Genomic DNA, 12,628 nt, shown 5'->3' on the forward strand with positions numbered 1-12,628 from the left:
ATGTTATCAAATTTGGGTGATGTTTGGCTGAGACGAAGGACTTGGTTTATTATACAGCAAGGAGGTACAGGTGAGGTGTTTGAAGATTCTCTCTGAATAAACTGTCACTGAGGCCAAACTTGATTTGTTTAATCTGTGTTCTGAGACACTTAGTATCTGAGTCCTACACAAATTAGTACTGGTTATTTATAACTTTGTTTTTGAAATAGTGAATGGTGTTAAGTGCCCACTTAAATAACTTTGCAGTTTTTTAGTAACATACTAGTATTCTAACATTTCTTGGAAGACACAGAGAAAGAACTTGGTCCCTCATGTCAATAAATCAGAGTGCTACTGAGAAGTGTTAGCAGTGTCTCAACTCAGACACACAGTTGACTCAAGCTCTGATGTCCCATTTTTCCCCAAGATGACAATGAGTGCATTTGAATTTAGATGTGAACACCCTCTCAGCTGGTGAGAGACATTATATAGTTTTAAGAATGCAAAGTGTCTCAGCTGTTGTTTACTTTTGATAACTTTTCAGAACCTGAAGAGGTATTACATGGCATTGTGACCAGTGTTTTTCCTAAGTAATCAAAATATGTTATTGCTCTTACCTTATTTAGCCTGAGCTTTTTTCATTGTATGGGTATTTTATGCCCATTTTAAGAAGCTTAAGGGACTTAAGGAGTATGGAAAGCATCCCTCCTCATTAGGGCACCACTAACTATGAAATTGGTTTTGGTTTTGTTTTTTTCTAGCCTAAAAGAATTCCTGCCTAAAGAATATACCAAACAAAGAGGGGCTGAAAAGAGAATATTTCAGGTAATTGTGTGGCTGAAAAGCCTTATATAGTTTTACTTCCTTTATAAGAAAGTTGACCTTTCACAGGTGTATACTCTGTGTATACTTTAATTATATAACTATAAGACAAAAAGGTTTAAAGAATCTGACAGCTTTTCATCCTTCAGCAGATTTCTTTCAGTGTTTGGTTTTTTTCTTCACTGATGATTATTCAGTGAGGGGGAGAGATGTATATTGCTGAAGGGGAGAAATGTGTATTTGTAATATAATAGAAGCACAATTAGGAAAACTAGTTTTAATTTCATGCCTTTATTATTCAGGCATGAACTTCAATTTGTGGAGCTTGGGAGACCAGCTGAAGAGCAGGAACAGGTCACATAGTTCCTCATGGATGAGGATGTGCAGTGCTTTTCTGTATAGCTCTACTTGAGCTTGTGGCAGTGGTGTTGCAGTTTAAGCAAAAAAAAAAAAAGATTCATTCACTGCTCAGGATCACTGTTGTGTTGTTCATAGCATGTGATGTTCGCCCATGTCAAATGTCGTCTATGAGTAGTTTCAATCATTACATCAGTGCATGGACAAGAAGCTCATCTTTGAGGGCACTAGTGCTGGGCAAAGATGCAACAGCAAAGTATGATAAACAAGCTGTGTTTTTGAAAAAAATCAGCTGCTTTCCCTCAGTTACAGAAGTCTTGAGTTTGGCAAGAGATTTTAGCCAAGTAGTCCATTTATATTGACCATGTTTGGGCTTCCTGCTCTTACAATATCTTTGTGTTCTCTGTGCTGAATTTGACAGAGATGATCAGTCAGTGTTCTTGGCTTGCAAAAGGATTTTTGGAGTTGCAGTTGCTCCTCCCAGTGCTCCTCTGTGGAACATGGACAAGATGGTAACTTAGCTAGAGAAGTGTGAGAGGAAGATGACTTATGATAGCAAATCCCACAAACAGTCTTTAAATAGCAGGACACTGGGATAGGAGAGCAGATGGTGAGATGAAATACTGGTAGTTGTCATTGTTTTCAGGTAATAAAATTGATTAATGATTAAGATGTTTAAACAATAAATAGAAATTGAATTGCAACACATGCCTAGACAAGTATTTCAAGATGAGCTATTTAGAAAAATCATTGCTTCTTCCTCACCTGTAGAATGATTGTGATTGTGGGCAATGGTACAACTGGCAACAAAAGCCCACTGGAAATACCCAAATAAGATGAGAAATGGTCCAGTACAAGGTGTGAGGCTCTGAGAAATCCAAAGTTTTGGGCACAAAGATGAAAGAAATAGTCTGTGAAAAAAGATTGGGGATTCTTAATGGGATTTCTTAAAATGGGATTCTTAAATGATCTTTAGAACCTGAGTAAAGAGGTGTAAAAGTGTATGAAGTCTAACAGTGTCAGCAGCAATGCCTACAATTTAAACTGTTTCAAAAGTGGGTTTATTGTGCTTGAGCTGAGGCACGGGTTGCATGGATGATGGTCAAAGAGGAGTGTTCTATTTGCACAGGTTATGTTCTCCAGTGTGAGGAATTAGGGTATAGTTTTGCTTACACTTGTAGCTAGTATTTTTTAGATGTTCCAATTGTAATAAATAGTAACTAAGCATCCTTAAACAGATAACATCTATATCCTTTTTTGTTTGTTTCCAGAAAGTATTGTTTCTGTGATACTGAAATCTCATTACAGGAGCACAAAAACTGTGGTGAGATGACTGAAATAGAGGCCAAAGTGAAGTATGTGAAGCTCGCCCGTTCTCTGCGGACATATGGAGTGTCATTTTTTCTTGTTAAGGTAATATAGCTCTCACTGTTGCCATATTTAATGTGTGTTTTTTATGTATTACAGCAGATTGTGCACTAAGCAAAAGTTAAAGATGTTCTTACAGCCTTCGGTCTAAAGGTGGCATTTGAAAATAGTGTAAACTACTACATGGGACAGAATTATAATTTTTAGTCTTTGTCATATGGCTTACAGAAAGTTGGGTCTATCATGATTTAATTTCCTTAAGTTGACATGACCAACAAATTCCTGTCTTCAGAAAAACATTCACAAAGAACTTGTAAGTTGTTCCTGTTTACAAGTGTAACGATAATAGGAATTGCTTGCTGATAAAAGGAAACTGTAGAACAGCTTAATCAACTTCTTGATTGATTTCTCTTGATTGTTGCAGTAAAAATCCTTACAGTAATACCAACAGCATTAAGGCTGTTGAGAAAATTTGGTACCAAGATGCTGGCATTCTTTGAAAATGGGGCTGAAGCATTAGTGCCTGAGTATGCAGCAGTCAGTGATAAGAATGGAAAGGCTAAAGTTAGAGAAACATTTTCATTCTAAGTTTCCCACAGTTACAGGACAGAATCTTTTTAGATGGCTGAATATCAATAGCTGCCTTTTCCTAAAGTACTTAGTCATCCTCAAATGTTAGTGAAATAGAGAGATGGTGAAAATGCAATTAAAAACATGTAGAGGATACCATATAGATAGCAGTTTGCTTAGAAAAAAATTAAGGGAAAATATCTTTTTAGGCACCATTAATGGTGAAAGGAGTCTCAGTCCTCTTAACAGCTGTTGAGCTAAGCTGCATATTAGAAACTATACTGAAGTTATGGTATGCAGTTTTCAGTAACTAAAATATTAAAACTAACAAGTGTTCACGTTTAGAACAAGCTGCCAGTTCACTGGGGGTTTGTTAAAGCAATGTAACTGACCTCTATGGTAAAAGGGAAAAATATCTTTCTATTTTCTGTTCATATCTTGCTTTCTTGTGTCATAGCTTAAAGCAAACTAATTGAGTCAACTAGCCATATCGTGAAACTTCTCTTGTAAGGAGTAGTTGGTTTTGTTAAAAGCCTGTCAAATGATCTACTATGTAAATGGGAATTGATTATTTGCAGTCTCCATACATACTGGGTTATGGTACATGTGGATTCATTCCTGGGTTCTGATGGGTTTCATGTAGCAAATTGCAAGCTTGAGCCTGTGCTCTGCAATCTTGGAAAACTAAGAGACACAACACCCAACAGCCAGATGATATCAGCTGGCAGTATGCAGATTCCCCCTTTCCTTCCTATGTTTGTGTGGGTTAAAATGTCTTTTGAACAGCATAGCAAAAATTCAGCGATGAGTAGGGCTGCTTAATGTTACTGCATTGCTTGTGAATCACCTTGTGGCCAGACAAGTTGGTCTGGAGTTTCATAATATCCTCAGCATGCCATTTGCTGGTCTTTGTCACTATGTTCCATCACACTTGTCCTTTCTTCTATGGCAAGCTCCATTTGAATGAAAAACAATCTTTCACACTTTTTTACAGGAAAAAATGAAAGGCAAAAACAAGCTGGTTCCTCGCTTGCTTGGTGTCACCAAAGACTCAGTGATGCGTGTGGATGAGAAGACCAAGGAAGTGCTGCAGGAATGGCCACTGACAACTGTGAAACGCTGGGCTGCCTCACCTAAAAGCTTCACTCTGGTAATCTTTTTGTGTATGTTCAGAGGAAGAGTGGTCTGTGTGGCAAGGAAGGTGGACTTACACTGAGAATGTTTTCTTTAATATAATTTCTTCTATCCGTAATTATACTTTTATGTAGAGTCTGTGTCCTAAGCTAATTAATTGGTTTATAGGGTCAATCTGTTTTTTGATGTTTCTAGATAGACTGGTTCCCCAAAAGTGCTGCTTCAGTCTTTTAAAAAAATGCTCTTTAAATCTAATCTACAGAAGCAGTACGAAAACATAGTTAAAACCTGCTTAAATTCCTACAGTGCTTGACTTTCATAATGCACTTTGTGACTTGCAAAGGTAGATGTTTCTTAACACATTTTATTATTATAGATTTAGGGAACTTACATGAATGTGGTGTTTTGTCAACATCAAGATACCAGTGCAGCAAGAGTATTTTGGGTGTGAAAAGGTTGTTTAAAGTGGTAGAACAAGAGCGATTGGCTACAAAATTATATTCACTTTAATTATGTGTATCTAACTTCTAAATGCATGGGAGACTATGCCATAGGACAGAATTCTAAAGACCTTTCTCCATTCTTTGGTGACTGAGTCTGGTAAGATCAGACTAAGAATCTCTAGGTCCTCTGGCATTTCAGTTTACCAAATGTCTGTGATTAAGCTTGAGAAAAAACCCAACATTCTTCTCCTCTGCTCTATCTTACACAGACTGGTTTAGAATATTGGAGCAGTTTCATTCACTGTTGGATATATGAAATGTCTACACAAATAATTTGAAAATTTGAGTTCTCTCGCTCATATCTGACCATTTCTCGATTTATTTACTTTCTATTGGTAAAGATTTTTTTCCCCTTTTCCTTCAGGATTTTGGTGAATATCAGGAAAGCTATTACTCTGTACAGACCACTGAAGGAGAACAGATCTCTCAGTTAATTGCAGGCTACATTGATATCATCCTAAAGAAGGTACCGTGTTAAGATGACAGGTAGTGAAAATGCAGTAGAAATCACTGTACAGTAGTGCAAAACCCCAAATGTGTGTGAGTTACATTTCTATTTCTCTCATGAAGTTGATGTTGTACCTTGTATATTTTGGTACTTGTTTTTACCTTCAAGTAATACGAAGTCTTTCTGTTTAACTCAAGAGCTTCAGGAAAATATCAAGGCTGGTAACTGCACTTGCAGTATGGGTCAAGCCCATTACACACACCTGGGCTCTGTTTTTCTGTCAAGAGGGTGAACTGCTGAATATGAGTGCATGTCCAGGGAAGAGTCCAAAGCTTCAACTATGTATTTTAAGCTATGGACCAAAGTGGTGGATCAGATGGAAATAACTGATTTAATGGGAGCAGCATCTGAAACTACATTAAGGGCTACAGAGTGATTGTCCAGCAGCTCTTCCGTGTAATGCATCAAATTGAGGAAAGTATTTTGGAAGAAAAAAAAAAATCATTATATTCTTTGAAAAATGTTGTGATCAGTGAAGCAAAGAATAACAGCTCAGTTGTGCAGAGAGAGGGCTAAAATCAGTGTTTATGAAGAGACCAGACTGTCTTAGAACTTGGTTTTATGGTGTGTGTGTGTGTGGCAGGAGAGAAAAGAGGCTGATGTGCACTTCCAGCATTGAAAATATTCATGAATAAATACACACAACAGCAAAGACTACTACTTTTCCCCCAAAACATGGAGTTGAGTAGTCCTACTGTGAAGTGTTAAAGTAGAGTTGGTTGCTCTTGGGCAGATTTTTACTTTATTAAGGTTTAACCAAACTATATCATTATTTGCTGTAATAGATTTTAATAGTACTGAAATGATAGACAGCTAAGCAGCTCAGGAAAATTTGTTACCTTTGTTCATGTGGACAGGATGGGACATCAAGAGTTATGAAATTGGAGGCTGAGGAATTCATCACAGTGTGTGTCTTTTTCTCTAAGGCTGCCAGTCTCAGGCTTAATAAATGGAAAAAAAAATAGCAGGTTACCATAGATGGTTTAAAACTTGGTTCTAGTTCTTAAGCTTCAACAGTAACTTTGCTCTTTAATGCCAAACAAAGCAGCCTTTCTGTCTTGATAGAGATCTCTGATTTTTTTTTTCTTTACAATCTGCCGACACAGCCAGCTTTAAAATTAATGAATTAGAAGCAATTAATTAATAAACACCCACAATGCTTTATGATGCATGAGAAGCATGCAGTTTCCAGTTGCTGAGCCCAGGTTACTTCTGTGGTGCATGCCTCAAAGTATGTTTCATTGCTTGCAGTTGCATAGTGTTAATTCATGGTGTTTTGGACTATTCCAACTTATTTGTTCTGGTGTTGGATCTGTGGTGCCTTTTTTCTGCTGAAGTGTTGTGGGTGCAACACTTCCCAACCCAATTTGTCCTGCAGTTTCAGTTACAAGTTGTTAATCAGTTGAAAGGGCACCCTGAACTTGAGTTTTAGTGTTTTTAAATCAAAATGTGTTTTTTATTCATATTGAAGTAAGGCTATTGACTAAAAATAGATAGTTTCAGATAATGCATAAACTCAAACTATACTAATAGTAACTCCTTTGGAGAGAGCTGGAGGTGATGTGTATGGGTTGTGTACGAGGAGTTTCTGTTCAATGTACCCAAGGTCATAGTGGAAGTTTCTCTATATATATACACACATCTGTATATATATACTTCTGTTCAGACTACAAATCATGTAACAAGGTGGAAAGCAGACAGTGTCTTTGCACAAGGTCATGAGTAGAAATAGACTTTTTACAAGGAACCCTTTTGGTAGTTTCCTATTTGTAGTCATTTAGACTTAATCCTCTTGTGTTTATTTATCTCCCTTATACCACTATAAAAAATTGCCTCAGATCAGATGTGCAGACTGTCCAGAAGTCTTAAGTAACTGTGGTAAATCATTTGGATATAGTATTAAATTTATCATCTTCCCTATGGATATATATTTCTTGAGTAGTAGGTAGTACCATACAGTAACATTTCAGAATGCTAAATAGGACTTGTCACTGAGTTCTAGTTACCTGAGTCAGTCCCATGTTCCTGAGTTAGAAGAGAGTGGGAAAGGGATTGGTAGATGTCCAATGGTGCCAGGATTTCCTGTTGTCCCCTACCACTCAGTCCTCAGAATTTTTTGGTTTGGTTTTTTTTTTGGGGTTTTCTGTGAGAAAAGACAGTATCTCGGCACTTTATTTATCCCTTTGTTCAAAAAAGTACCAGTAGGCTTTTTTCCTTTATGCACTTAATCTGTTAGGGCTTACAATCTAATCTGGTGGGTGCCGAAGGGCACCTCTTCTGATTTTGGACATTGTTGCCACACACTGCCAAAAACCATGATATTCAACTGCAGCAGCTAATTTGACTAGCTTTCTGATAAGTGGCAAGGAAATGATGGAGAGAAAGCAAAAAGCAGCACAATATTTAACTTTTTTGTCTTCTCCTTTAGAAACAAAGTAAAGATAGATTTGGGCTTGAAGGTGATGAGGAATCAACCATGTTGGAAGAGTCTATTTCACCTAAGAAGTGAGTATACACAACAGGAGGAAATACCTTTTGTTTAAGAGTGACACTTCTCAGCTGTGGCAGCTTTTTTATTTTCAAATGGAATAGCATAGTTATTACTGGCAAACAGTTCTTTTCTACAGGGTGTTTCAGTAGAAGGAAGTACTATCCCCAGGCAAATCAGCAGTCTCCTAGTTTCATTTGAGAACTGAAGAGCAAGTATTTGTCAGAAAATCATTGGTACCTGAACCAGCTGTGGTACCTGTTTGTGGTAGCTTAACCCTTGAACAAAGGAACTCAGACTACAATTCAGTAAGGTGCTAGGGAGAGACTAATGATGTAGAGCTGAAAATTTTGCATTTAAATGTTTGAATTCATGCAAGCAGAGCTGAGAATATCATATTGGATTTTTTGATCTTCATGCAAACGCCTAGGATTTTCAGGGTTTTAGTTTCTTACGTCTGCCCATGGTTTCCAGTAAATGTGACTCCTGTAAGTTTAATTTCATGCTGTGTCATGAAGAGAGATGGCTTATTTCACAATACCACTTTAGACAAACAGTCAGAACTGTGGTGTGGGTAAATGGAAGGTTTTGGGACTAGCAGGTCAGACTATGGTTGTGATTAAGGAGTAACTGTATATAGCAAAAGGCAGAATTGTGGAGCTGGCCGTACCCTTGAAAAGGAATATTAAATCTTCCCTTGCAGTGAAGGAATAGAAACAGGTTTATGACATTATAAGCTGCAAGGAGTCACTTGAGTCTCCTCTTGGAACTCGGAGGATGGCAGTGTCAGCAGTGTGTATGTGAAAAGTCGATTTGATTTATTGTTCAACATACGGTTTATAGAAAATAGACTTGTTAGAAATGTAATGTGACCTTATGTGAAATTTCAGCTTTTGACGGGTCACATATGTTGAAATGTGCTTTCTCTTTACATTGCCCTTTCCAGATGTCTTCCAGAATATATTGTTAGTTATATGCAGTGCAGAGAAACCCAAATCTTGTAATAGATTAAGACAGGATTTTAACAATTGAAATTACTTTTTTTCTCAAGCAGAGTGTTGTTTGAATTTCTGTCAACACTTATAGCTCTTAAAGCTTGAATCTTATGTAAAAATGAGCAGTGTATCTGGCAAAGCAGTTCATGACTATTGATCACAGTAACTTTATTGTTCTTGAAAGTATTCTGCCTCTTAGCCCTTTTATCTGATAGGCTGCCATATTACTAGCATGTGTGTATAAAGATGGAAGATTCTTAGTTTTTATCCCAAATCTAAGAATTGCTTGCAGAAGGCCTCTCCACAGGGTTCATGCTTTTTCATATTTATCCATCAGCCTGTGATACAATTGAAGCAAAGCAGCTCTGCCATAAACCTTATTCTGGTTCTGTTATGCATATTAAAATGGTAAAGCTGTTCTTTCACCCACATTACCTTCTTCTTTCCTCAGTGCCTGCTCAAAGGCAGTAGTTTTTCCTAGCTTTCCCAAATGTTGTGAAATACCATTTAAAATCCTAGAGGAAGAACATCTGGCAGAACTCAATTTGCATGCACTAACTAATTCTCTCTTTGTTGGATTTTCCTTTTTTATTTTTAAATTTTTTAGATCTACCATCGTGCAGCAGCAGTTCAACCGAACTGGGAAGGTGGAGCATGGCTCTGTGGCACTGCCAGCTGTGATGCGTTCAGGGTCCAGTGGCCCAGAGACTTTCAACGTTGGCATGATGCCTTCTCCCCAGCAACAAGTCACAATTGGGCAGATGCACAGAGGACATATGCCCCCGCTTGTGAGGAATCTGCTTGTTTTGTATTTGAAACTTTGTTTTACATTTTAAACTTGTCTATGCTGCAAGTAGTCAGAAACAGCAGAAACACCTATTGCTGTGAGCAGGAGGAGGTTGAGTGTGACTTCCTGCCTGGCTTACTTAGTATAAGTTTTGAGCATTTTTGAAATATTTATAGTACTGTATTTTGACTTATCCCTTAATTTTCTTTAAAGCTGGCTCTTTCAACCTTCTATTTTCTTTTTAAGTAGTTAAGCTGGTATCCAGGGATTAGAAAAAAAAGGTGTAAAGACTGGCAACAGCAAGCAATTTTAAGAAAAAAAGAAAAAGGCTTACTTTTAGCTTACTTCTAGCCCACCAATGTAGAATTTTTAGCGGGCTTAAAGTTTTCTCATTGAAATTAAGAGACTGTCAAAAGCCTTGAACAGTCTGTAGAGAATATAATCAATGCTTAAAATAATGACTTAGCACTAGAAGTGTAGTATATCATAGAATCATAGAATAGGCTGGGTTGGAAGGGACCTCAGAGATCATCGAGTCCAACCCTTGATCAACTACCGCCACAGTCACTAGACTATGGCACTGAGTGCCATATCGAGTCGCTTTTTAAATGTCTCCAGGGATGAAGAGTCCACCACCTCCCCAGGCAGCCCGTTCCAATGTCTGATCACCCTTTCCGTGAAAAAATTCTTTCTAATATCCAATCTGAACTTCCCCCGGCACAATTTAAGACCATGCCCTCTTGTCTTACTGAGAGTTGCCTGGGAAAAGAGACCAACCCCCACCTGGCTCCATCCTCCTTTCAGGTAGTTGTAGAGAGCAATGAGGTCTCCCCTGAGCCTCCTCTTCTTCAGGCTGAACAGCCCCAGCTCCCTCAGCCTCTCCTCATAGGATCTGTGTTCGAGTCCCTTCACCAGCTTGGTTGCCCTCCTTTGGACCTGTTCGAGGACCTCAATATCCTTCTTGAACTGAGGGGCCCAGAACTGGTCACAGTACTCAAGGTGTGGCCTTACCAGGGCTGAGTATAGGGGCAGAATCACCTCCTTGGACCTGCTGGTGACGCTGTTTCTGATACATGCCAGGATGCCATTGGCCTTCTTGGCCACCTGGGCACACTGCTGGCTCATGTTCAGCTTCGTGTCAATCCAGACTCCCAGGTCCCTTTCTGCCTGGCTGCTCTCCAACCACTCTGTCCCCAGTCTGTAGCGCTGCATGGGGTTGTTGTGGCCAAAGTGCAGGACCCGGCACTTGGCCGTGTTGAAGCTCATCCCATTGGAGTCAGCCCATCTCTCCAGTCTGTCCAGGTCCCTCTGCAGAGCCCTCCTGCCTTCCAGCTGATCAACACTTCTCCCCAGCTTGGTGTCATCAGCAGACTTGCTGATGATGGACTCAATCCCCTCATCCAAGTCATCAATGAAGATATTGAACAGGACTGGGCCCAGCACTGATCCCTGGGGGACACCGCTGGTGACCAGCCACCAACTGGAAGCAGCCCCATTCAGTACCACTCTCTGGGCTCGGCCTTCCAGCCAATTCTTAACCCAGTGCAGAGTACGCTTGTCCAAGCTGTGGGCAGCCAGCTTTCTCATTAGGATGCTGTGGGAGACGGTGTCGAAGGCCTTGCTGAAGTCCAGATAGACCACATCCACAGCCTTCCCCTCATCCACCAGGCGGGTCACCTGATCATAAAAGGAGATCAGGTTGGTCAGACAGGACTTGCCCTTCCTAAACCCGTGCTGGCTGGGTCTGATCCCCTGTCCATCCTGCAGGTGCTGTGTGATTGCCCCCAGGATGATCTGTTCCATAACCCTGCCAGGCACTGAGGTCAGGCTGACAGGCCTGTAGTTTCTCGGGTCTTCCTTCTGGCCCTTCTTGTGGAGTGGCGTGACATTGGCCAACTTCCAGTCATCAGGGATGTCCCCAGTGAGCCAGGACTTCTGGTAGATGATAGAGAGAGGCTTGGCGAGCTCTTCTGCCAACTCTCTCATCACCCTTGGATGGAGTTCATCTGGTCCCATAGACTTGTGGGGATCCAAGCAGCTCAATAGATCACTGACAGTTTCCTTCTGGATTGCAGGGGGGGGTGTTTAGATTCTTGTCTCCTATAGGCTCCAGAAGCCAGCTGTCCTCAGGATAGCCCGTTTTACTGTTAAAAACTGAGGCAAAGAAGGTGTTAAATACCTCAGCCTTTTCTTCATCTTTGACAATTACATTCCCGTCCATGTCCATTAAAGAATGAATGTTTTCCTTGCCCCTCCTTTTGCCACTGATGTATCTGTAGAAGGACTTCTTGTTATCCTTCACAGAGGTGGCGAGATTTAGTTCAAGTTGTGCCTTTGTGTCTCTAATTTTTTTCCTACATAACTTAACTGTATTCCTGAATTCCTCTTGAGTAGATAACCCTTTTTTCCATAACCAGTAGGCCCTCTTCTTATTCCTAATTTCCTTCAAAGTCTCTCTGTTGAGCCAGAGTGGTCATTTTCCCCGCCGGCTCGCCTTTCGGCACACTGGGACAGCCTGCTGCTGAGCTTTCAAAACTTGCTCTTTGAAGAATGTCCATCCCTCCTTGACCCCTTTGTTTTCAAGGGCTGTTTCCCAGGGTATGCTCTGGGCTAGTCTTCTGAACAGGCCAAAATCCGGAAGTCTGATGTAGAGGTTTTATTGACAACCCCCCTTGTATCCCTGATTATTGAGAACTCTATTATTTCGTGATCACTAAGTCCCAGACGCCCACCGACCACCACATCCCTCACCAGCCCCTCTCTGTTTGTAAAGAGTAGGTCAAGTGGGGCTCCATCCCTGGTAGGCTCATTAACCAGCTGCATCAGGAAATTATCCTCAATACACTCTAGGAATCTCCTAGACTGTCTCCTCTCTGCTGTGTGGAATTCCCAGCAGATGTCCGGCAGGTTAAAGTCACCCACGAGAATAAGGGACGACGATTTTGAAACATGTGCCAGCTGCTTGTAGAAGAGTTCATCACCCTCATCCTCTTGGTTGGGTGGTCTGTAACAGACTCCCATCACAGTATCAGCCTTGTTGGCCTTCCCTCTGATTCTGACCCACAGGCATTCCACCTTATTATCACCTACTTCAATTTCTATGGAGTCAAGAGACTC

The 12,628-nt window shown here is 40.2% G+C and overlaps 1 protein-coding gene across 3 annotated transcripts in view; it reads left to right on the forward strand.

The window, feature by feature from the left end:
* TLN2 (talin 2) overlaps window positions 1–12,628 on the forward strand; it is a 154,137-nt gene that overhangs the window by 65,605 nt on the left and 75,904 nt on the right. For all 3 annotated transcript variants that reach the window (XM_030456686.1, XM_030456687.1, XM_030456688.1), the window contains 6 exons: window positions 741–804; window positions 2,467–2,571; window positions 4,091–4,246; window positions 5,098–5,199; window positions 7,670–7,746; window positions 9,332–9,512. In XM_030456686.1, coding sequence (XP_030312546.1) covers window positions 741–804; window positions 2,467–2,571; window positions 4,091–4,246; window positions 5,098–5,199; window positions 7,670–7,746; window positions 9,332–9,512 — 685 coding nt within the window. The remainder of the gene's footprint in view (window positions 1–740; window positions 805–2,466; window positions 2,572–4,090; window positions 4,247–5,097; window positions 5,200–7,669; window positions 7,747–9,331; window positions 9,513–12,628) is intronic.

Source organism: Calypte anna, chromosome 10 (assembly GCF_003957555.1).
Source record: "Calypte anna isolate BGI_N300 chromosome 10, bCalAnn1_v1.p, whole genome shotgun sequence".
Lineage (NCBI taxonomy): Eukaryota > Metazoa > Chordata > Aves > Apodiformes > Trochilidae > Calypte > Calypte anna.